Source organism: Arachis ipaensis, chromosome B7 (assembly GCF_059453495.1).
Source record: "Arachis ipaensis isolate K30076 ecotype BB chromosome B7, ASM5945349v1, whole genome shotgun sequence".
NCBI classification, from domain to species: Eukaryota; Viridiplantae; Streptophyta; class Magnoliopsida; order Fabales; family Fabaceae; genus Arachis; species Arachis ipaensis.
This window is the reverse complement of record NC_142442.1, coordinates 131,592,758-131,617,708: the sequence shown is the minus strand read 5'-3', so window position 1 is coordinate 131,617,708 and position 24,951 is coordinate 131,592,758. Positions and strand designations below refer to the sequence as shown.

Genomic DNA, 24,951 nt, shown 5'->3' with positions numbered 1-24,951 from the left:
AACCTGTAAGCTTTCCTTTTTTAAGAGATTGAATTCTCCAACCAAAAGTCTTTACTACTTCAATGGATAAGTAACAACTTTTCATATCAATTGGACGTTCATATTAACTCTTAAACACACATCTTCAACCATATAAGAATAAGTGAATTTTCACAGAGAATATGTAAGTAGAACTGATAAAATGATATGAACTAAGTCTAAATCATTTTGCTTACAGAATGAGGAACTGTTGACAACTGCGTTCACCATTTGAGTATGAACATATTCACCAGTCTACCAATAACAAAGGGTCTTATAATAAAAAGAAAAATTATACAACAAAAAACCGAATACCTGAGGATCACTTTGATCCACAATTATAACACGAAAAAGCATCACTATAAAAATTATCCTGGGTCAGGCTTTCCAAAATTAACAAGAGTCGCATAAGAAAGTGTAGTATTTTCTTTTTTCATGAATCATCAATTTTAATAAAAGCCTATATTGCAGCATCAGTCACACCCACTTCCCTATTCTGTGTCATCCTTCCTCGTTTAACATTTCTGCTATACAAGGTTTTGAATTCTCCCCAAACAATGAAACGCAGTATTTCTCTTTTTCATTGAACTATGGTGTGCATCTTGCTTAGGTTCTCTAAGCATTGTTATCTAGTGATGCTCTGTTGGCATCACCAGATACTATCTGAAGGAGGTCTAATGGAGTGGCAGCTGGATCCAACTCTCGACAATCCTTTGGGGCGTTCTCAGCTTCTTGGCCGGTGAGCAAGTAGTTAGGAACCTGATGTGAAAATCGAAACAACTCCTCTTTGGGAATCCTCTTTTGCTGATCGGCGTCCGGGTGCCTCTTAAACACGGTCCTGAAACCGGAAACCTTGACAAGGGGGGTAACTATGACGCCTTGCTCCTCGGTGAAATCGTCGAGCACCTCCACCATATCATACTTGTGTATCACATCATCCGGGGTGTGTTCATTCCAATCATGAGACCAGTTTCTATAAAGAGCCCAGACTTCGCCTTTTCCAGGAAAGATTCGGACAACTCCTCTGTTCCCTTTGCTCCACTTAACCTGGTGTGAGAATGAGTTCAGTGATTCAGTTATTTCATGCTTGCCGGTTCTGAAATCCCCAAGAGTTTTGTAGAAACCAGACCCTATCCAGTCCATGGGGCCCAATTCACTGTTGCTACGAGAGTTAAGCCAACTGATCCGCATTCTGAATGGCTTTGTAGAGATCACCTTGTGAATCTTGGCATAATATCGAGGCATTCCATCATCATCGTCATACGCAGCCCAAACCTGGTCCTCGTCAAAAGAATTTTCAGCTCTATCCAAGTCAAAGTTGTGAAAATCAGGGTCCGGAACATTGATTGTAACATAGACTGCGTTCTTAATTGTATCATCAGATGGGTCTTTGAAAGAACCAACTTCAACATGCCTATTACCATTACCATTGGTTTTGCCAGTAACTGGGCTTTTCTGTCTCTTATTGGCAATCTTAGCTTCGGCTATTGATTTCCATTCTTGTAGTTTCTTACGGATTTCAGTCCGTGACTTATCCATCAACATGTTTCTTAATTCATACATCGACAATTCTCTTGTGCTGTAAGGCTTGCCGCCAGTCATACCTGAAAAACCATAATGCCTTTCGGATTCCAAGTTTACCTGACCTTGATTTGCCGTGTATCCTTGATAACCATTAACATGAAAATCATCAGTCTTCCTCTTCTTTGAATTATAATAAGAACCATCATTCCTTTTAGACTGTTGACTCCTCTCCCATTCAGCAATTGATGGTGCTCCGTCTCTTCTCACCTTCTCACTTGCCTGTTGCACAACACTAGCAGCTTGTGCAGCAACGGAAGATGATCCATCTGTGCTACCAAAACCAGCCATTCTCGATTGAGAACTCCACTGATAGTTCGAGTTATTACTTCCAGATTGATGTCGAGAACCCTGATGCTGTTGTCGAGAAGACCAATTTGGTGACTTAAAGACATTGGGAGGTGGACCCCTCTCCACAGCTACAAAAGCTTCATTGCAATTGGGACACAAAAGGGTATGATTCAAATAAATCCTCAGATATTCATAATGTGTCCTGCATCGATTGCAGATAGTCCAAAAGGTTTCAGCTCTTCTGTGTGTAGGTGGAACTGAAGATGAAGATCTCCGAGAGTTACTATTTCCAGCTTTCGTGTTATCCTTCTTGAAATTATAATAACCATTTGAACTAGGTGTATCTGATTGAGATGCAACATGGTTTGAAGTGTTATGTTGAAAACCTTTTGAACTCCTCTTTTGATTATATTCTAGTCTCTTGGTCTTGTCTGATAGCAAACTCCATGCCTCGGAAACCAGCTTGAATGCACCCTCTGCACCTAAACACTTGTTTTTGTCGGGGTGGAGAGAGAGAGCCAGCTTCCTGTATTGCTTTCTAACAGTCTCTTCGTCGGCAAAAGGGCTCACACCAAGTATACCATACCAATCCATTTCTCCACTAATTTTATTCTCAGCAGAGATAAAAATTTCAATTGTTTGCAAAAACTGGGGAAGATCCTCCAATGCCGGATACAGATTTAGAGCCTTGAGAGCCAACTTCTTTGCACCAACATATTCCCTTTCAGAAAATTTCCTCTCTGCTATTTCTTTGGCCCTAATTGCCTCATCCCTGTTGCACTCCATCATTACTTTTTGATATGTTGTTTCCTCACAAGCTAAAAGACAGAATTTAACCAGAAACACCAGATACTAAAACAAGCCCCCTTTGCTCGACAAAACCCGTCAATTTTGCACCTGATCCTAAAGAGAAAAGAAACTGAGATATGTTACTGAAGTTCCTAAAATTTTGGTGCTTGAGTGACATTTATAAGTAAAACACTATTTCAAAGGATGCATCATATAAAGATGTAAAAGTTAGCTATGAAAAAAGTTGTGGCTTATGACATTATGCAAGAACTTCAAATAAGAACTTTCATTTTGTTTGACAAATTTTTTAGGTCACTAGCATTGCAAAATATAGTAAACCCATACAGTCAGTAGCATGAAATGAAAATTAGATGCACCAAAGAGAGAGAATACACAAATTTAATGACATAATCATCTACTGAAAAAAGGTGGAAAAGTACATAGCAAGTAATGACATATTCACAAGGAGAAAAGGAGAAAAGTTGGGGAGAAATGATAAGAACACACATAGCGTCATATCATACTGTTTGCAGATATAGCCATGATATCTTATCAACCCCCGTGATCATAACAAACCAGATGTGCAGGAACAATGTTGATATATTAGAACTTGTTTTATAACAGGGAGTTCAGATCCTTAATTTGGTAGAAAACCCATAGGCAATATTAAGCCAGCATATCAATATCTGAAACGTATTCAGCGTTGACTCATAAAGTTTAAAAGGTCTAATCAAACAATCAAGTACCTTGTTTAAACAGCAGAAACTGTAATATTTCAACATGAATGAATTATGACATATTGCATTCAACTAACATATCCCAAAGTATGTCTTACTATAAAAATTGGGAGCGGGAAAAAACAGATCTACACTGAAATGAACTGCAAACTGCCAATCATCATACAAACTATAATAGCAGCACGTTCTCTTATTCTGATCACTATGATCAGTAAAATGCTTTTCAAGAATCAATTATGCAATTGTAAACTTAAGCTCAACGCAATGATCCTAAGAAGGGCACATTAGTAAATACCGTATTTCATGCCTTCTGCAACTAGCACCAAGCGATCACAAATAGAAAGACACCGACTTTGAATCATTAAACAAAATATAACAGTAAAAATAACCCAGGAAAAAAAAAACCTTTAGAATTTGAACCATATATTCCAAAAATAAAATAAAAAACACAAATACTCCAACTAACGTGCGAAATTCAGAATACCCAAAATGTCCTAACAATACTACTTCAAGCCCGAAAAAAAAGGTTCAAACTTCAAACAACGAAACTAGAATTGTTTGGAAATCAACCTCGTTCAGACAGTGAATTGAATTCAAGGAAGAAATGAATCCCGCCACGGATCTACAGGGGCGCGCATTTCAAAATCAGTAGCAGCAACGGTCGAAACCCCAGTTTTCGAATTCAGCAAATCTGAGCTAGCTACCTTGTTGAGCTGGAAACCCTAGAGGAACCCCCGAATCTGGCGAACAAGCTCAAAACACAGTAAAGTCGTGAGCTTTTCGGTGCAGTGAAGATGATAAAGTGAAACGGGAAGAGTAAAATTACCTAATTGGAGAAAAGAGGGTTTGAGTGACGTTTCAAGAATTTTGAATCTGAGAAGACGGTCACCATGTACAATGACCCATCTGTCAAAAGCCCTCAGAAAACTGTGGAGAATCTAATTTTGCCCCAAATTACTACTCAAATTGGGAGAACTAAATGTTGTGCTGGTAATAGGTTTTTCTATTTTTCCTTTCTTTTTCTTTTTTCTCTCAATTTATATATACATATATATTTTTTAATATTCTCACTTTAGTTCTTAACTCAAATACACCTTTTTATAATGATTGGGACCCATAAAAACCTTAACTAGGGTTAGTTTTTAACCATGGTCTTTAGGGATGGTTTTCCAAACATATGCTAAAGGAATTTTAATTTCAATTTTTTTTTTCTCCCTAAAATTTTTGTCCATCTACCACTTTTTTAAATTATCTTCTCTTAAACAAAATGTTGTCAAGTAAGGAAATTGTATTTTTTTTTAAGGCAATGCAATAAACTTTATTCTTGTAAGATCAAAACCAAGCCATTACACTTATAATTTGACCTTTTAGAAGAGTATGGGACTACACCATTTTTAGGCTCCCACAATTCTTAAATAAGTACAGAGTAGTCAACCATGAAAAATGTTAGATATCTCTGAGCATATTTTAGTTCCTGAAGAATTGAATGTGAATCCAAAGTAAAGATAATTATTTGAGCAAAGAGCAATGTGACTTGAAAAATGAGTAGATTGTAGATCCAATATTTTTCCATCAATCATTGTATAAAATGAGTATTCTTTAAAAATTGCTGTAAGTAAAAAGCATCTTCCATTCAATGACAGTTGATCATAAACATTGAATATGTGTAACAGACATTCCACATTAAATACTAAAGCCTAAAGGGTTCACCCAAGGAGGTTGAGGTCCTCCGTTTTCACAGAGGTTTTCTGTGGTCCTTGTTACTATATGATACATGCAACGACAGAGGTTTTAGAAAATCCTAACTCTTTTGGTGGTGCCTTTTCTTTTGTTGCAAATTTGATATATCATCAATATGTGAACTAACTTATTAAATGATGTGTCACAAGCAAAATGGTATAAATAAAAGATCTAATTGCATTATTAGTTGTTCCTTTAAGTTTCTTTGCTGGCATAGTCCTCAAATAATTACATTACATGTGATAGTGCGACAAGTATGCTATATTGTTGTAGCAGACCTATGAGATGCCATGCAAAATACAAAGTCACATTGAAAATGAACTATAAATATAGGGTGCAAGACTGTCAAAAAAAAAGTGTCTCACATTCAATCTGATAAATTAAAAACTGAATACTAACATTGTGTTAGTGGCTAGACACATTTAAAGGACTATACTACCACATCAGGAATAATGGTGGTAGCTTCCAAGAGCCAAAAACCACAGAACTTCATTCGAAGAACGGGTTATCAATCTACATCAGGCAAGTGCCACATCTGCACTTTGTTATACGTCTTAACACATGATCCAATGCTAACATCTGGTTAATCGTCTTCAGCGCCAAAAGGGGTCGTCGATAGCAGATTACTTGTAGTTTCCCAGAGCTTAAGTGCTAAACCAGCATCTCTTGAAAGTATTGAAGGTTCAATAGTCCTACCTATTCCCCCAAAGAAGTAAGCTCCAGAAGTTCCCTGAAATCAATATTAAGCTAACTATATTCCGTAATTTATACATGATTATAATAAATGATCACATGCAATACAAGAAAAGTGTCACATGTATGCAGGTATGCATACAAGTGCAAACTGCAGTATAAATTAACACAACAAAAAGAACAAAATCTTTCAATTCTTTGTCATGAACCTTCGTATTAGTTTCCTACTTTATGAGAAAATTTCTGCTTATTTTCAGAGTTGATGTGGAACGGAAAAAGTTGAGGAAAAGACATCATACAAAGAACTCAAGGACGAGGTGGTGGCGGATGAAAGGTGAGGAACAAAGAAGCTTTCTAAGACGGGTAGGAGAAGAGGCAAAGTGGGATGAAGATGGAACCGCGGAGGAGATGTGGAAGGAGATGGCAGAAATTATTAGAAAAACAGCAAAAAAAAATTTTGGTGAATCTAGAGGGACAAGACCAAGAGACAAGGAATCCTAGTGGTGGAATGCGAGTGTACAAGAAAAGATAAAGACAAAAAGGAAGTGCTTTAAGGAGCGGTCTTTGTGCCGCAATGCAGATAATGAAGAAAAATATAAGACGGCTAAGAAAAAGACAAAAGTGGCTGTAAGTGAAGCAAGAACAAGAACATATGAGGGTCTCTACCAGTCTTTAGGTACGAAGAAAGGAGAAAAAGGTATATACAGAATCACAAAGAGTCATGAAAGAAGAACGAGAAACTTGGATAAGATTAAGTATATAAAGGACAAAAATAGAGAGGTGTTGGCTCAACAGGAAAAGATCAATAAAAGGTGGAAGAGCTACTTCTACGAGTTATTTAATGAAGGACAGAAGACTCTTCCGAGCCTTGGTCGGTTATGCACGAGGGAAAAAGATCAAAACTTCGACTACTATCGAAGAATTAGAGACTTCGAGGTAAAAGAGGCTCTAAAGCGGATGAAAAATGACAGGGCAGTAGGACTCGATAATATCCCGATTAAAACTTGGAAGGGCCTTGGAGAGAAAAGCATCAGTTGGTTAACCAAGTTTTTTAATGAAATTTTAAGGTCAAAGAAAATGTCAGATGAGTGGAGAAAGAACACCTTAGTACCTATATACAAGAATAAAGGATATATACAAAGTTGCGAAAACTATAGAGAGATCAAACTCATGAGGCATACCATGAAGTTATGAAAAAGTGTGATAGAACAGAGGCCGAGACAAGAGACACAAATAACAGAGAACCAATTTTATTTTATGCCAGACAGATCCACCATTGAAACAATATACTTGTTAAGAAGGATGATGAAGATGTATCGTAGTAATAAAAATGGATCTACATATGGTGTTTATTGATTTGGAAAAAGCGTAGGATAGGGTGCCAAGGGAGGTCCTATGGAAGGTTTTGGAAAAGAAGAGAGTAAGGATCGCATATATTCGTGCAATTAAAGACATGTATGATGAGACTACAATTAGTGTAAAGACTCAATGTGGTATGACAGAGGAATTTCCTATTTGTATAAGATTACATCAGAGATTATCCTTAAATCCATACCTTTTCACATTAATCTTGGAAGTACTCACAGAGCATATTCAAGAGCCTGTGTCATGGTGCATGCTTTTTGCCGAGGATATCGTTCTTGTGGAAAAGTCAAGGAAAGACCTAAATAAGAAGTTGGATTTATGGAGAGAAGCTCTAGAAGTGTATAGTTTGCGCATAAACCGTAGTAAAACGGAATATATGGAATGTAAGCTTGGCCGTCAAAGGGAAAACCCTAATACGAGGTGAAGATTAGAGAAAACATCCTACGAAAAGTTAAAAGTTTTAAATATCTTGGGTGCATTATACAGGATAATGGAGAGATTGAACAGGATGTAAATCATAGAATCCTAGCAGATTGGTCAAAATGACGGAGTGCGTCTGGTTTATATGTGACAAAAAAGTGCCTTTAAAATTTAAAGATAAATTATATCGCACTGCTATCAGACCGGCTATGCTTTATAGTACAGAGTGTTGGGCGGCTAAAGGGGAGCACGAACATAAGCTAAATGTGGCAGAGATGAAGATGTTGAGATGGATGAGTGGTCATACGCGATTGGATAGAATAAAGAACGATGATATAAGAGAGAGAGAGTTGGAGTAGCACCTATTGTGGAAAAGATGGTAGAATCACGTCTCACGTGGTTTGGACATGTGAGAAGAAGACCGACAAAGCACCCAGTCAGGAGGTGGATGAGATGGAAGATGGACAAATGGTGAAAAACAGAGGAAGAACTAAGAAGACCATCCATGAGGTGGTCAAACGAGATCTAAATGTAAACGGTCTTTTTTTAGACATGATACATGCTAGAGCTCAATAGCGCCATTTGATTCATGTAGCCGACTCCACCTAGTGGGACAAAGGCTTTGTTGTTGTTGTTGTTGTTGTTGTATGTAGAATGAAAAAAAAAAAAAAAGAAAAAAAAAAAAGAAAATGAAAGAAACCTACTTAGTACCATGAAAAGAGTACTTACTGGAGGTGCAAGGGCAGCATCAATTATGGAACTGACCCCATATTCAGGGGATTGCAAGAGGCCCAAATGCTTCAGTACAAAGTGGGCCAACAAGGAAAGGAGAGATGGAACTTCTCTCAAAATATTCGTTTGTACAACTCCAGGATCTGCAGCACTAATGTCAACATTACAGAAACTGAATGTTAAAGTGAAGTAGAACCCAAGGTTAACAATAATGAAGCTTAAACACAAGACTTTTAACACAAATAATTAATTTTTCTAATTTAATCATGAAAGCTGGAGAAGTAAATGGCAAAACAGAAGAAAAGTACAACATAGCACTTGGGAACAACATTTTCATATAGCACTAGAAAATATGACTAAAAAGGGTAACGTAAGTAAGAAGATTTGTAACTACATACGCAACAAAGATCTGGTGAGATTTTTCCCTCAAGCGAAGCTGTCGATGAAGCTCAAAGGTGAAGAGGAGAAGGCATACTTCAACAAATTATATGCTAGTTAGGAATTAGGTCTAAAGACATACTGTATAAATTCATCAAATATAGCTTACATTTAGAATACTCATAGATGTTTGCATATGGATATTGCATATAACTCAAAAATCTTTTCCCAGATACAGTTCGATCATCAACCTGCATATCAGTAACTGAAAAACAGTGCCTAAGCAGGGTTTGTAGGAGAAGCACTGTGATCTAATTGAGAAGATTCGAACTCATGCAACATAGTCACCAAACAAAAATATAGACCAAAAAAGTAATGATTATAATAATTACACATACCATTTCGATGAGTAAAGGATGTGACATTCACAATTCTGGAAGATACATTACTGCTTTCGAGAAGTGGTAACAAAAGGTTTGTCAAAACAAATGCACCAATGTAATTTGTACCGATCATCCTGAGAGGAAGGGTGTGAATCATTCATCGATTTTAAAAATCACTATTAATTATGAAACTAAGATGCCAGACAAATGTGTAATGTGTTGGTACAAAACAGCTATTTATTCTCAATCAAGGACACCCAGAAAATAAATTCATTTTTGCAACACTTTCATGCGTCTTTCCCTTGTTTCGGTAGCACAAAGTTCATGTTGATCATACATTACAAACATTGCCTCAAGAGGCTTTTACATTCGATAACTAATCTAAAATCTAATTAATACTATGAGCGAATGTTAGGGGAGATAAAAAAAGAGAGAGGAGTGTTTATTACTGATCATATCCATCAGCTGTGATTCTAGGTGAAGTTGCAAGTATTCCAGCAGAGTTTATCAATAGTTGTATTGAGCTGTGCAAATCAGAATCCGACAGCCATTGCTGCAAGGACTTTCTGAACATTATTATTGACTCAACTGATGACAGGTCTACCTGAAAAGCTTTGAGGTGCGCATTTCTATTCCAATCTTTGATCTTTCTTTCCGCCTATCAAACAAGAACACCCATCAGAAATTTACGAAGAGGGAGATTGGAAATCATCACCATGATCTCAAAATGTGTACAAAAAAAGGTACCTCAAGCAACAACTGCTGCGATCGCCCAACTGCATTCACAACTAGAATCTTAAGCATGCATTGCATAGACTAGGATTACAAGCTATTTGTTTAGCCGCAACGCAATCTATTTCTGGCATGATTAACAAAAACCCAAAATAATAACAATAAGAGGGGATTGAGAAAGACATAAGCATAAACAATTACCAAGCACAACAACATATCCTTCTTTGGAAAGTTCATAAGCAGTATAAAATCCCAGGCCAGATGTTGCCTACAACGACAAAAGAAACCCAAATCATATAATATAACAAAATTTCCATAACCAAAGACTATGGCATGTACTTTAAATGCAATGGGACATATCATCAAACACATAAGATGCATGATTCTTCATGAACCAAAACTTTAGAAAAGATAAATCCAATAAAAATATAAATTAACTTTTATGCATTGTAACATACATCCAATCATGTATGATCAGATATAAAAAAAATTAACTCCAAAATCAGCATAACATACTCAAGTTTTGATTTTGAAGCCAAATAGAAGAAAACTTACACCTGTGACAACAGCAACGGGCCTAACAGGGACTACACAAGGAGAACATCTGTAATATGATTTAGGTCTTTGGGAACAGAGGAAATCTTTGATTAATTGGTAATGAGAAAAGACAATGGAAAATGTCCAAAGCAACCCCATTCTCCAGAATTGGATTGAGAAAACGAAGAGGAGGGTTCTCCATAGCTCCTTCACCAACGAAATCATGGCCAAGTTCTGTGATTCCTTTCAGACAACAAAAAAGCGTGTTACTATTATACATGGCTGTGTAAGATTGGAAGAGAACACAACGAACATGACATAATTATAGTTGTGGATTTAATAAGTGATCCAAAGGGTGGATAGTTATGAAAAATATAAAAATTGATAATTTTACCCTTGTTTATTCTCCATTTTTATGACTTGGATGAAAAGATGATGTTTATATCGAACCCACGCTCATAATTTTTCTGCTGTCACTATTTTCTTTCTATAAACTAAACAAAAGGAATCACATATTGTTTTACTCAATTTTCTTTTTTCTCCCTTCTTTTTCTTTTCATCGATTTTCTAGCCAACCAAACAAACTATTAAGACTATGTTCGAATGGAATATTTTAAGGAGAATTTTTTTTTTCCAGAATATTTAAAATTTTTAAAGATATAATATTGTATTTCAATAAATTTTAAAATGATTAAAAAGAATTTTAAGTACTAAAAATACGAAATTTTTATTATTTTGTCCCTATGAAACTTTTGTAATTTGACTAATTTCATTTAAGTATTAATGAAATTTAACTATCTTAGATAAAAAAATATGAATTTAATTATAATATATCTTAAAGTACATATTAAAATTATTATTAATAAGAATTTTTATGTTATTAAATACATTAAAATACATTAAAATTTTAAACTTGAGTAAATTATTATTTCTATTCATAAAAATTTAAAAGAATAAACAAAACTAATTGTTTACTCATAAAAAATAAAAAATATCATTTCTATATATAAAAGTCTGAAATATTAACAAATTTTGCATATAAATAAAATTAACAATTTAAGTATTTTTGTTACATAGAAACTATCATAAATATAGAACTAGTTTCATTTATCCGTGATTAAATTTGTCAATGTTTTAAAGTTTAATTTACTCATCAAACTTTACATCATTTCTTATAAAATCTATCTCAAAATATGCAATTATCCAGAAGGATAGATTTGGAGATACCTGGACAGTGGAAGAGTGTAAGCTGGGAGTGGCGGTGTTAGGATGGGATATCTAACTGTAAGTCTGTAACTGTAACTGTAACGGTAACGGTAACGGTAACGGTAAGCCAATAAAAGAAGGCAGGCACTTGAAAAACGTTGAATGGAAAAAAGTGGAAACCAGTTGCAGGAGTGGGGCCCGCGACAGAGAAGACTTTGTCATCCCTTCTTCACATTCACAACTACACCACCACCCTTTCCGAGAACCTTCTCATGAATCATCATCAATCAACTCATAACCCTATCTCTTCTTCTTCTTCTTCTTCTTCTTCTTCTTCAGGTTCTCACTTTGACTTCCTTTCCTTCCATAGTTACATTCTCTAGTATTTCCCTTTGCCTTGAGTACTTTATCTGTTTTATTTATTTATTTATTTTGCCTTTGATTCTGAAACACATTCTATTTAATGATTATGTATGCGCTGACAAATTTATTTGGGAAACAACTGTACATACACACATGACAGCTGTTTTCGTTGTGTGATCACCAAACAACTCCAAAAATTTGATTTTGATTCATTTTCTCAAACTTGTTATTCTGTGCACTGATTTTGTTTTCCGCTTTTTCCCCCTATTGATATTACTGTGGACCACTCTCTATCCAATCCTACTGTTTCAGGAGTAGTCGCTGAAGTTTTGATCTTCATGAACAACATATACTAACTCTCTAGGCAGCAGCTATGAATTTTCAGCAAGACAAGTTTGTTAGGTCAGTATCAACTGTCTCTAATGGTGCATGCGTTTATTTACAATGAATTTATGATGGTATTGACATTTTAGCTGTAATTGAAAGCAAGGTTTTGTTCTGTTCTATTTTTTACTGCTCTCTTAATGTACCAATTAATACAAAAATGCTTTAATAACTTCACATATAAGGTTCAACTGTACTCTTTCATAGTCCATGAAATTGTTTTGTTCAGTGGAAGATTAATGATCAACTGAGGTGTATTGTTCATGTGATGTTTAGATTTCAGGATTGGAGCTCGGAGAAGAGTTCCGAGAGCAACTATCCCACACTTAATGGAACACGATCGGGGAGAATCAGAGCCACATTTGGTTCGGTTTCAAAGAAGTTTCAAAGGGGCTTTGAGTCTAGTTCGGAAAGGATAAAGAGAATTAGGAAATCCTTCAAATCTTTGCCCTATAACAATGTTCTTGCTAAGAGTTTCAGTTCTAGAAAGAAAATCCTTGATCCGCAAGGCCCTTTCCTTCAAAGATGGAACAAGATATTTGTATTGTCTTGCCTTATTGCTGTATCACTGGATCCTTTGTTCTTCTATGTCCCCGTGATCGATGATGACAGGAAATGTCTTTCACTGGACAAAAAAATGGAAATTACAGCAACAGTTTTGAGATCTTTCTCTGATATTTTTTATATAATCCACATAATTTTCCAATTTCGTACCGGATTCATTGCTCCCTCTTCCCGAGTCTTTGGAAGAGGGGTTTTAGTTGAAGATTCTTGGGCAATAGCTATGAGGTATCTGTCATCATACTTCCTAGTTGACATTCTTGCCGTTCTTCCCCTCCCACAGGTAAAGAAAATGAAAGTCTTTTATTGTTTGACTATTTTGACTTTCATCTTCTGTATATCCTTTTAGGCGAAATTTATTTTGATTTGCCACTTGCTTAAATATTCCTAGGTGGTGATCCTAATTATCATTCCAAAGATGAAAGGGTTTGAATCATTGAATACAAAAAACTTGCTGAAGTTTGTGGTCTTCTTCCAATATGTGCCACGGTTCTTGAGAATAATTCCATTATATAAAGAGGTTACAAGGAGCTCTGGCATTCTAACTGAAACAGCTTGGGCTGGAGCTGCATTTAATCTGTTTCTTTACATGCTCGCAAGTCATGTAAGTTCATGCTGCATTTTCTTTTTCTTTTTCCTGTTTTATTATTTTTTTAAAAAATTTTGTTTACTTATTGTTCTCTACTATATGGATCTGTGGTGTAGAGTTTGTGCAAATATTAGAAGGATTTAAATGTTCTGTTAATTATCCGAAGCTCTAGACCGATAGGGGAAAACATTTGTTGCCTTGTTATATTTGGGTGCAGATCCAATACATCTGTCTGCCTAATATATTGCAAGAGTGTGCATATGAATTAGGGATGATGGCATTTTATGCCCTAAACTTTCCCAACTGCACAAAATTGGTCGCATCAGCTAGTTTTCCATCAATTTTTAACAAAGTTTAGGATGGCAAATAATTTGCGCAACCTAAAGTTCAAAGGATGTATAGTGCAATTAACTTATAAATTATATGCCTTAAGTTTAGACATGTTGATTCGCGAAGTTCCTTGTCAATCATTCAAGGTCATGTTTCCTAATCATGTATAGATGAGTGTAAAAAATTCTCTTGCACCTGTCTCTATATGTCAATTTGGATAATTTTTTGTAACGAAAAGCTTGTGAAAATCATAACAGAGCACACTTAGTCAGAGCCATGCCTTAGTGGACAGAGTAGACACATGGTTGGACACACATGTACATCTTGGACGTTGTGTTAGATGTTATGTGACACCTAACTGACCTAAGAAATTCTTTTGTATTGTTCATGCCATGCCTCTCATCCATCCTTGTTAAAGTCTTTGTGGATTCTGTTTTTTTTTTTTTTTTCCCGAATCCTCAGCCTAAAATCAATATATTTTGGTTAATATGTAGCATATCTAGAGTAGATGTGACTGATGTTTGGTATCTTTACGGAAAATGATCTTATTTATAAAAGTTGAAAATAATATCATTGGCATATCTTCTGATTTCTGAGTTTACTTGTTGCTCTAGGTTCTTGGTGCCTTTTGGTACTTGTTTTCTATAGAAAGAGAAACCACATGCTGGCAAAATGCCTGTCGAAGAACCAAGTGTAACAAGGCAGAAATATACTGTGATGATTATCGGGGCTCAATCTCGACATTATTAAATAATTCTTGCCCGATACAGCAGCCAAATACAACACTCTTCGATTTTGGAATATTCCTTGATGCCCTTCAATCTGGCGTTGTGGCGTCAGAAGATTTCCCACAGAAATTCTTTTATTGTTTTTGGTGGGGCCTTCAGAATTTGAGGTATGTTGTAGTGTTTCTATTGTCAGTATGTGCTATACTGCTATTAACTATTTTAGTTATGAAGTAACTGTACTGTGTTCAATTGTCTGTATGATTTGATTTGGATATGACCAGATTAACTTGATATCAACTATGAGTGTTATGAAAGCAACTTGTAGCTGCACCAGCTCTCTGTATGCTTTTCTTATAATTTACAAATTGTTTATTAATATTGTTGCTTCGTTCACTGACTCCTTCGCTCAAAAGCATCCTCCGTTAAAATTAGTGTATGCATACCCAGGTGCATGTTTGTGTCAAATTCAGGTTTTTGTGGGCGGTTAGGCATGTAACGATTGTAGATATAATGGATTGGTTTGCCATGTCTGATTCTGTCTCAAACTGGAGATAATTTTCAATGACAAATATTGGATAATCTGAAGCATGGGGATGATGTTAGTCTGATTTGGTGCTGCAGAGTGGAAATTGGTTTTGGCTTTGTTTTGGACATGTTTAATGCCTTGATATAGATGTAAATATTGAGCATAGTTTTACTAAGTTAAGCTGGATTTCTTTTTTGCAGTTCTCTTGGGCAGAACTTGAAAACGAGTACCTATGTATGGGAGATCTGCTTTGCAATCTTCATTTCTATTGCTGGTTTGGTACTGTTTTCATTTCTCATCGGAAATATGCAGGTTAGTACCAAATATATTTTGTATTTTAATGATTTAACAATACTGACAATGATGATTTATTGATTTTGGAATAACTCTTGATTTCAAGAACCATATTTCCCTCGAGTTCTATCCCTTTTTTGTGTAATGGAGTCTTCTACTGCTAGTTGAACTTCGATTTTCCCTATCGGATACTTCTCTCAGAAAATAGGTGCTATTAGGTCACTAAAAATATTGGTCATCATATTGCACATTTCTACATGTTAAATAGTTTTAATTCACCAAGGATACTTTTCCTTAAACAGACATATCTGCAATCAACAACAACCAGGTTGGAGGAGATGAGAGTGAAAAGGAGAGATGCAGAACAGTGGATGTCTCATCGCTTACTCCCCGACAGCCTGAGAGAGAGAATCAGACGACACGAACAGTACAAATGGCAAGAAACCAGAGGTGTTGATGAAGACAATTTGATCCGCGATCTTCCCAAGGATTTAAGAAGGGACATTAAACGTCATCTTTGCTTGGCTTTGCTGATGAGAGTAAGCTTGGAAAATGAAAATGTAGTCAGTCATGCACTTCCCATATAATATTCTAATTTAGCATGAACTTTTTTGAAGGTGCCAATGTTTGAGAAAATGGATGAGCAACTTTTAGATGCAATGTGTGACCGTCTCAAGCCAGTGCTGTACACAGAAGAAAGCTGCATTGTCCGCGAAGGAGATCCGGTTGACGAGATGCTCTTCATAATGCGAGGAAAGCTATTGACTGTGACAACAAATGGTGGGAGAACAGGTTTCTTTAACTCGGAATATCTAAAGGCCGGAGACTTCTGTGGAGAAGAGCTCCTCACATGGGCACTAGATCCTAATCCCTCATCCAATCTTCCCACCTCAACTAGGACCGTCCAAACTCTTTCAGAGGTGGAAGCATTCGCTCTAAAGGCCGACGACTTGAAGTTCGTTGCATCTCAATTCCGGCGACTTCACAGCAAGCAGCTTCGCCACACTTTCAGGTTCTACTCGCAGCAATGGCGCACTTGGGCTGCTTGTTTCATACAAGCGGCGTGGAGGCGTTACAGCAAACGGAAGCTGGAAGAGAGTCTTAGGGAAGACGAGAATAGGCTGCAAGATGCATTGGCCAAGGCTGGTGGTAGCTCACCGAGTCTTGGCGCCACAATATATGCATCTAGATTCGCAGCGAATGCTCTTAGAGCTATTCGTAGAAATGGTACTAGGAAGAGCCGGGTGCCAGAGAGATTACCGCCCATGCTGCTTCAGAAGCCTGCTGAACCAGATTTTACTGCTGAAGAGAGAAATTGAGCATGTTACACATTTGCAAGAGGAACTTATTTTCATTTTTCATTTTTTTCTTTAGTCAAGTGTAAGATATAACATGTCTGTAAAATATGTTGTACATATATATACATATATAATATAAAATAAATTATATATATAAAGTTTCCGATTGTAGTGAATGTTAGATTGGGACTTGGGAGGAGTATTAGAAAAAAAGCAAATGTCGAAGTGGTGTTCGGAGTTGTTTTTTCTTCTCATTTTATCTTATTTTATTTCTTCGTATAGATGAATATGTAACAATATCCTTCAGTCAAAAAAAGAAAACATAAGACAAGGTCTTAAGTTGGAGTCTCGTAGAGAAAATATTAGTATTTGACTGACCTGTGATTTTTTTCTTCGCCATTAAGTCCCTATCATTATTATCTATAGAGATTATCTATATTTTTGTCATGATTCAATTACCAAATAAACCCAGAGTTGAGATCTTAAAAGGCACGAAGAAAAGAAAAGAAAAGATAAAGAAACACTATTAAGGTATTAATATTTGATAGTTTATCATGGCTTTTCCTAAATCAGAGATAACAGAAAGATCAAGTAAATAATATTACCACTCGTAATCTTTTTCTGTTTAATTTTTTAAAATTATTCTCTAAATTAATAAGGAATCAATTTATAGTTACAATAACAGGTTTCTAGAAATTCACATTTGCATCGGCAAATTATTATTACCACATCATAATTTTATATATATATATGTAACGCATGTAAACACGCTTACAAGCATAAAACCAAAAAGAGTAAGTAAACAACAAAGACAAAGCAACCTAAAATTGCCAGATTTTAACATAAGAGTCAATCTCCATATACAGAATTTGGTCTTAACAACACAAATAATCTCAACAATTTTTAACCAAGATTTTTGGAGAGGCTACAACACACAAACATGCCTTGTTTACTGATCAAGCTTATCTCGCAGCAAGCTCACCTCCCTCTTCAGAAATGTGGGCAATGCAAAAGCAGCTGAATGCATCTGCACAACAACAGAAAGAGGTGTATAATGTTGCAAATATGTTGGACTCCCATCTCACAAAACAGCACTATCTCACATGAAAAGCATAACAAGATTTTTAAATTGTAGAATCGTCCGAGCTAGTAGAAATTATGTAAAATCAGTTGACACGTTTAAAATCGTAATATCGAAAGATTTTAATAATTTAATCGAGATTCTAGCTACTATGCTCACCTGTGAGTTATAGAACCGAAGTTCTCTTCCATGCTTATCAGCACCTTTTATCTTTTCGATGGGGTTGATGGGCTTCACAAAATCAACAGGAGGCCCCTTTGTCGAGCACAGAAGAAAGCCTATAACGCCACTACATGCCAACAACAAAGGTATTAGAAGAAGCTCAAATTAGAGAAGAATGCAAATTTATGGCTAATTAAAGTGTGGAAAGTAGAATACCTTGGATATGTTGGAACACTTGCCCATGCATAGTGTACAGAACCTTTGAATGTTTCTTGACAAATGGAAATCATGTCTTGAATAAGGTGTGTATGAAGCCACATGCTTTCAGCCATATTACAAAGAACTCCACCAGGCCTTAAAGCTTTAGCTATTGTATCAAAAAATGGTTTCTCTACAAGTTCCTGAGCAGGACCTACATAACCATGGTTGATCATCAAAACCTTAATATGTAATTACCATACCACTAATTACTTTAAAATTAGTGGATCGATTTCAACTAACAGCTGATCAACAATTAAAAAAGCGTGTAGCACGAAATTTGTGAAAACAGCGTTTAAAATAGAACACCTCAAAAACACTAAGTTTCATCCCTTAATGACGAATCTTGTATTCATTGTTGACTAGAATGTTTAATGAAATATATTGTTCAAAGAATGACATACCGACAGGGTCCGAGGAATCAACAATGATGGCATCATACTTTCCTTCAGGAGCACGTTTAAGAAAATCAACAGCTGCCAAAAGGTGAAAGATGTCAAATAAAGGTTTTTATGCAACTGTATAGTCTTCGATCAATGAATATACATCCATAGAATTGGAAACTCCAAAAAGAGTGATAACAAAAGAATATTTGAAAATAGAACTATGCATACCATCACCAACATGCAGGTGTACTCGAGGATCTTCAAACCCAATGGCTAACTCCGGAAAATACTTCCTAGATACCTGCAAGATAACAATTGCAAGAAGTTGTTCTTATCAACAAAATATAGTGTACATAAAAATGATTTCAGTTATGCTATTACTTACATCAATAACCATCTTATCTATCTCACAAATATCAATGTGTTCAACAGAGCTGTGGCGGGATACTTCTCTTAGAACCCCACCATCTCCTCCACCAACAACTAAAACCTGAAACAACATCACAAAAACCATTTTTAGCAAATTATAAAAACAAAACAAAACAAAAGGGGAAAAGTTACTAAAATAGCGACAAAAAAAAAAGGCGCACGCACACACTAAAGGAAATCAAATATTTTAACTGGTGACTATACATGAAGCCAGCATTTGCAAAATTACATAGGAGCTGAAAACACAAATACATTATGTTGGGAAAATCAGAAACCGTATAAGTTGGGAGATCGGGATCAACCACAAAAAACATTGCATCAAATTGACTCACATTTTTGGGGGACTCAATTGAACAAAGGGGAAGATGAGCAATCATCTCCTGATAAGCGCATTCATCCTTCTCAGTCAACTGAACAATCCCGTCAAGCACCAGCACTTTCCCATATGCCGCCGACTGCAAAAAACAGATTAGGTAATTGCTTATGAAAATAAATTAGAGAACAATGTGGAAGATGCTGAACCTGAAAAACCAAGACTTCTTGGTACTCTGACTTTTCCTTGAAGAGGATCTCCTCAACTTTGATGGAATGAGCTTCTCCTAAAAGTAGGCACCAAACCCGTCAGCGGTATTCATATGCATAAAAGATGAAGCAGCACACTTGACAAAGTGATTTTGATGTGTCCATAGAAAAGGATATTTGGTAAGAATTGAAATTTCAAAAAAGCAAGAGGTAATGATGCATGTTAACAATTGAATATATGAAAGGACTCCAAAATATTTAGTGCCAAAAAATTCTAGAAAATAAATTTTCAAAGGTAAGGGTCGACCATGACCAGCATCAAAAGAAGAATTACTATCACCATTACAAATTCAAAAGTTTGTAATTATTGTGATCAAACATCATAGTCATGCAAGTGTATGTATCACACACCTGGCCACATTGGATTGTTAAAATATTGAACTTTCCTTGACTTGCCTGAAAAAAGAGATGAAGTGGAAGTAAGTAATAAAGTAAAATTTTAGTCCAATGTACTCTCACAATGAATTCAAAACGAAATAGCAGATAATGACCAGAATGAGTCTGAGATGCCGAGAACCAGCCAGAAACAACAGTGGAATGACACTTTGCCTCAGACTCAGGGGATGAAGCCAAAGCCTTCAAACAACAGGAAGGAATTTCCTTTCCTACACCATTCCCGTTACTCGCCTTCCCATCCATAGTCTTCTGGCATCCCAAACCTCTTCCTGCGCCGTCCTCCATAGATGATTTTTTTCTTATCTGGCTCCAGTCTCTGTAATAATAACAAATCTAGATATTACAAGCAGAAAAAAAATGATAATGGATTAACCCCATGCCCAAAGAAAGATCCCCCCCCCCCTTTTTTTCTTTTACTTAAAATCAGAAAAGAACAATCTCAGTTACTTACAAAACCAAGCAGTTACCAAAAAAGGCTCACGTTTAAATTCCAAAGGAAAATAATCTCCATAAGCATTAATGTACTATACCAAATCCGAAAAGAATTTCCTGTATTTTTATCTTCTGTTTCTATAAATAAAATTTTGACATTTATTAACTTTTGTAATCTTGTTTCTAAAGAAATTCTGGGTGTGCAATATCTTTTCAAAGCAAAATGGACACAAAATCACAACTTGATTTGAGTAATTTAAAGTAGCAGAATCTGCAGGTCGATATCAGTCTCCAAAAGTAACAACAAATCTTGGTTATTGCTGAATCAATCATTCACTCATGACTCATTCTAGCTTCCAGGTACCAAAGCAGTACATGTACAGAGCAAGGAAATCATGATAAATCAAATATATTTTATTTCTCAGATAAGTTAAAGGACCTGGTTCGAGTGGATCCCATTTCCCATGTAATCATAAAAAGCAACATAGCACACCACTTGACACTTAGTGACACTATAAATATTATTATTAGTAGTATAAAATACCTTCACCAGAAAGCATGGTGAAACAAGACGAAGAATTTAAAAAAAGAAAGAAAGAAAAAAGAAATACTTGTTGCAGAATATGACAGAACAGTGTAAGAAGCATGATGTTCTTAGAGTGGACCCTTGAAAAACCTCAAAGTTTTATTATTTCTTTTTAGCAGAACCACAATAATCAAACAAATAAATAAAGACACTAGGGTTTTAGTGGTTTAGTGCAGCTCAAAACAGAAAAATAAAATAAGAGAAGCAAACTCAGAAATTGAAGAGAGTTTCGATGAGCAAAAGGGAAGGGAACAAGAAAAAGCAAAGAACTTTGGAAGAAACTTAGTAAAGCAAAAACCCCTCAAAAATGGGGAAAATACAATAAAAAGTAAATGTAACAGAGAGGGTGAAAAACACGATGAGATGATGATGATGATGATAATGATAACGATGATGATGAGAGTGAGAGAGGATTAAGAGTTACCAGGCGTGAGTGTCGGTGAGAGAGAAAGAAGAAGTTGTTGGCACTACCACTCTATCCAACTTCTAAAGCTTTGCTTTTTGCAGGGAAATGGAGTCCTTAATTTATAAGCCACGGCATTGTATTCAATTTTATTTTATTTTATTTTTGTGTTATGCTTTTTTTCTTTTTCTTTTTCTTTTTGAAGGAAAAATTAAAAAAAAAGTAAAGAATTTTTTTAGTTTTTTTACAATATCTTCAAGTTCAGTGAGATGAGAACTAATTTGTCACATATTAAAATTCTATATAAAAGTTTATCAGATTGTTGTATATATAAAATGCGATTTTAATCCTTTGACACTTACTTAAATATATTAATAAATTAATCACTATATTAATTTTTTTTAATTTTTTAAAGAATAAATAATTATTTTTTATTATGAAATATTGGACACTAATAAAACTGACCATGAAAATTAAGACTAAAGTTATATCCATCTAATAATTTCATTTGACAAAAATTACTAATTATTAAATTTTTATTCATAATTTCGTAAATACTTTTTCATTTTCTCTTTTTTCGTTATCCTCTTTTCATAATCACCGTCACCTCTCGTGTAAAATCTACCATGAATAAATTACTATTTGTACCCATGAAAGATATAAATGCTGACAAATGTATCTATATAAAAATAAAACGACAATTATAACCATAGAAAATGGCTTATGTGTGCCAAAAATATCCTAATAGACCAATTGCGTAACCAATGTCCGAGTACTTTTGGCACACAAATGCCATTTCCATAGTTACAATTATTGTTTTATTTTATATGTGTACATTTGTCGGCGTCTGTATCTTTCATATATATAAATGGTAATTTATTCAATCTACAATCTAACCAAATTTACTCATCGATTCTCATCTCTTCCAATTGCATCTTAGCACAATCACCACAAAATTCAAATCATAACAATAATTTTGGATATGTAATTGGAGTTTCAGGAACTTTTGCAATGAAACTCGCTTACATTCACTCTCTTTTTGTTACCTGGAGTGAAAGATTATAGAAGTTCAACACTCAACACTATTGGTATTTCTTTCTACATTGTTCGGTTTTTCAAATGGCTCACCTTCTCCACACTCCTTTCCTTCCTTCTTCTTCCTCCTCTGTTGCCCTTCGTCGCAACTTGACCTCCTCGAGCACTTGTAGCCCTCTAGCGACTCCCGACGTGGTTCGCGTCAAGATATGGGAGATCTTCATACCGTTACTAAACTCAACCATGATGAAAAAAAAGATTGTGTCCTGGATGAAATTTGAGGGCAACAAGCTCTCCAAGAGGTGAAACCTTCTACGATGGTTACCTCGTCGCCATCATGATTAATGAGAGCGGTGTCGTGGACGGAATTGAACAAGCAAAGTCCTAAACACAGTTACCTTCATCGGCTTCTTCTTCTGCTTCGTCTTCTCGAGCACCTCTTCAACCACCATCTCCACTTCTCCAGGCCCGCCGCGAAGGTTTCATCATTTGCATCATCAAACTCCACCTCTTTCACTATTTTGCTGGCAAATGTTTGGATTGTTAATAGAAATTCTCAACTATGGAGTGATCCAACACAATTTAAGCCATATAAAGATTTAAAAAAGAAGAGGAAATTGATAAGTTGATTCCGTTTGAATGGAAAAAAATAATTTGCTTTAGAATCGATTTAGAAAAACGTACCGTTACTTTGACTTTAGAATTATTGATTTAATGTTTGAATGAAAATGAACGATTGAAGAACAAGTTGATATAATTGAAGAAGAAGGTGGAGAGATGACGAGATGGCAAGAGTTTTGATAGAGAGGTGGCGGCGGTTGATTCAGAGACAGCTGCGAATGTAGTGACGGCTACAGTAGATGAAAAATTACAAAGTCTACGAGTGAGTGACAAAAAGAAAAAATAGATGAATCAATTCGGTAAAGGAGGAATATTTACTGAAATATAAACAAAAATTTAACAATTGATTACTTTTATCGAATAAAACTTATCTTATATTAATATAACTTTAATTTTAATTTTTTATGATTAATTTTATTAATGTCTAAATCTTTCATAAATTAAAATAATTATTTACTTTTTTTTAATATAGAATTTGGAACAAATGCATTATATGAGAGAGGCAAAAAAAAAGTACAATAAACATGTGCACCTGATACCTCATGCTTCCTCTTTTTCTCTTTCTTTTTTCTCTCTCTTTTTTTTTTTTTTGTTAATTATAATAATGCTACCCTATTTGACATGTGTTTTTTTTCTTTTTAATCGCGATCATAAATGTGTTTTTAAGAGTTAATTTTCTTGTTCAATCTTAAACCGATTTTAAGATAGGTGTAATTTTTCGGGTTAAAATCGGTTTGAAAATAATACATTTATTTTTTAATAAGAAATGTGTATTTATTTGATCTAATTTTGTTTAAACTATTAGTAAAAAAAAAGTCTAATTTAAACCAAAAAATGTGTGATGGTCATTATTTAATCATTTACTAGTATAATTGTATAAATGCTCTCTCCTTCCCCCCTTCTTCCACCGGTATATATTAAGATAATATTTATTTCATTTTAATGTAAAAAAAAAAAAAGTATGAAGAGTCTATTATCAAATTATTTTGTTTGTTAACACACTCTGTTTTATAACTTTTTTTATATATTTGTTCCAAAGTTTCTTATAATAAATATGAATTAAAAAAAATTATGAATAAAAATTTAAAATGAAATAAATTCATTATCAATGTCAAAAAAAATGTTTATATATCATTAACTATTTGAATAGTAAGTTAGTGTAAAAAATTTATTCCAATTATTTATATAACTAGTGTATCTCCTGGTGTGGTTCACGGGATAATACACAAATAGATAAAATATTTTTAAATTTTTTTTAAATAAAAATAAGCATAGTTTTTTGTTAAAAAAATTTATAAAATTAATTAATAATAATTTTATTTATTTTCAAAATATAACAAAACTCATTAAGAATAATATATAATTTGTGATTAAATTAAAATATTTATGTTAGAATCTTATTTTAAAATTGATTTGAACAAATTTAACCTAATATGAGATAAAATTTGTCCTTGAATTATCTTTTTTATTATTATAGTAAAACATTATTATGGAAAATTGTTTTTGTTAAAATCTATCTAAAATTATTTTATATTTTAGTATTATATTCATTTTTTGAATCAAAGTAATATGACTAGTGTTGTTATCTTTTAAAATTTACTAATATATTTTGTCTATTCTTGAGTTGATTCAGTTGTATTATTTAAAAATTGTTTCATATTTTTTTAGTTTAAACATTTACGAAAACCGATAAAGATAAGATAAATGCATAATATCTTGTTACCACAATGACAGACTTATTAAAATAATTTATAATGTTTTATACGATAGATAATAAAAACTTTACTAAATGAAGGTAGAATACAATTGATAATGTTGAGTTTTTTCTCTCTTTTATGAGGTTCAACTTAACATTTTGAGGGTGCCTCTTTGTACTCATTGTGCGACAACCCTAATCAGATTTTG

The 24,951-nt window shown here is 34.6% G+C and overlaps 4 protein-coding genes across 15 annotated transcripts; 1 reads left to right on the top strand and 3 right to left on the bottom strand.

Annotated features, from left to right (window-relative positions):
- Positions 1-164: 164 nt before the first annotated feature.
- On the bottom strand, positions 165-4,485 carry LOC107605935 (uncharacterized). 4 transcript variants are annotated; one of them, XM_088493793.1, is made up of 3 exons: positions 4,243-4,485; positions 3,987-4,168; positions 165-2,787 (listed from the first exon to the last, which is right to left on the bottom strand). In XM_088493793.1, the coding sequence occupies exon 3, from the start codon at positions 2,677-2,679 to the stop codon at positions 634-636; it is 2,046 nt and encodes a 681-aa protein (XP_088349919.1). In that variant the 5' UTR covers positions 2,680-2,787; positions 3,987-4,168; positions 4,243-4,485; the 3' UTR covers positions 165-633. The 4 variants fall into 4 exon arrangements, with proteins under 4 accessions (XP_088349919.1, XP_016163369.1, XP_016163368.1 ...); XM_016307883.3 differs by having other exon boundaries at positions 165-2,793; positions 3,987-4,156; XM_016307882.3 differs by having other exon boundaries at positions 3,987-4,156.
- Positions 4,486-5,315: 830 nt separating this feature from the next.
- Positions 5,316-12,036, bottom strand: LOC107605937 (uncharacterized). 7 transcript variants are annotated; one of them, XM_088493794.1, is made up of 10 exons: positions 11,624-12,036; positions 10,415-10,630; positions 10,061-10,127; positions 9,875-9,903; positions 9,577-9,785; positions 9,143-9,261; positions 8,914-9,009; positions 8,765-8,840; positions 8,364-8,517; positions 5,316-5,886 (listed from the first exon to the last, which is right to left on the bottom strand). In XM_088493794.1, exons 2-10 carry the CDS (start codon positions 10,619-10,621, stop codon positions 5,740-5,742), a joined length of 1,104 nt encoding a protein of 367 aa, XP_088349920.1. In that variant the 5' UTR covers positions 10,622-10,630; positions 11,624-12,036; the 3' UTR covers positions 5,316-5,739. The 7 variants fall into 7 exon arrangements, with proteins under 7 accessions (XP_088349920.1, XP_016163373.1, XP_016163371.1 ...); XM_016307887.3 differs by having other exon boundaries at positions 10,415-10,639; positions 11,624-11,776; XM_016307885.3 differs by lacking the exon at positions 11,624-12,036 and adding an exon at positions 10,791-10,982 and having other exon boundaries at positions 10,415-10,639.
- On the top strand, positions 11,801-16,851 carry LOC107605934 (cyclic nucleotide-gated ion channel 1). 3 transcript variants are annotated; one of them, XM_088493791.1, is made up of 8 exons: positions 11,801-11,941; positions 12,278-12,367; positions 12,626-13,193; positions 13,302-13,514; positions 14,444-14,724; positions 15,284-15,395; positions 15,680-15,916; positions 15,995-16,851. In XM_088493791.1, the coding sequence occupies exons 2-8, from the start codon at positions 12,339-12,341 to the stop codon at positions 16,694-16,696; spliced, it is 2,142 nt and encodes a 713-aa protein (XP_088349917.1). In that variant the 5' UTR covers positions 11,801-11,941; positions 12,278-12,338; the 3' UTR covers positions 16,697-16,851. The 3 variants fall into 3 exon arrangements, with proteins under 3 accessions (XP_088349917.1, XP_088349918.1, XP_020961958.1); XM_088493792.1 differs by lacking the exon at positions 11,801-11,941 and adding an exon at positions 11,966-11,984; XM_021106299.2 differs by lacking the exon at positions 11,801-11,941 and having other exon boundaries at positions 12,190-12,367.
- A 526-nt stretch (positions 16,852-17,377) lies between these two features.
- On the bottom strand, positions 17,378-21,546 carry SPDS3 (spermidine synthase 3). The gene is made up of 11 exons (XM_016307891.3): positions 21,412-21,546; positions 20,065-20,285; positions 19,925-19,969; positions 19,514-19,590; positions 19,324-19,446; positions 18,948-19,052; positions 18,791-18,863; positions 18,581-18,652; positions 18,135-18,330; positions 17,916-18,045; positions 17,378-17,702 (listed from the first exon to the last, which is right to left on the bottom strand). The coding sequence occupies exons 2-11, from the start codon at positions 20,252-20,254 to the stop codon at positions 17,625-17,627; spliced, it is 1,089 nt and encodes a 362-aa protein (XP_016163377.1). The 5' UTR covers positions 20,255-20,285; positions 21,412-21,546; the 3' UTR covers positions 17,378-17,624.
- Positions 21,547-24,951: the final 3,405 nt, after the last annotated feature.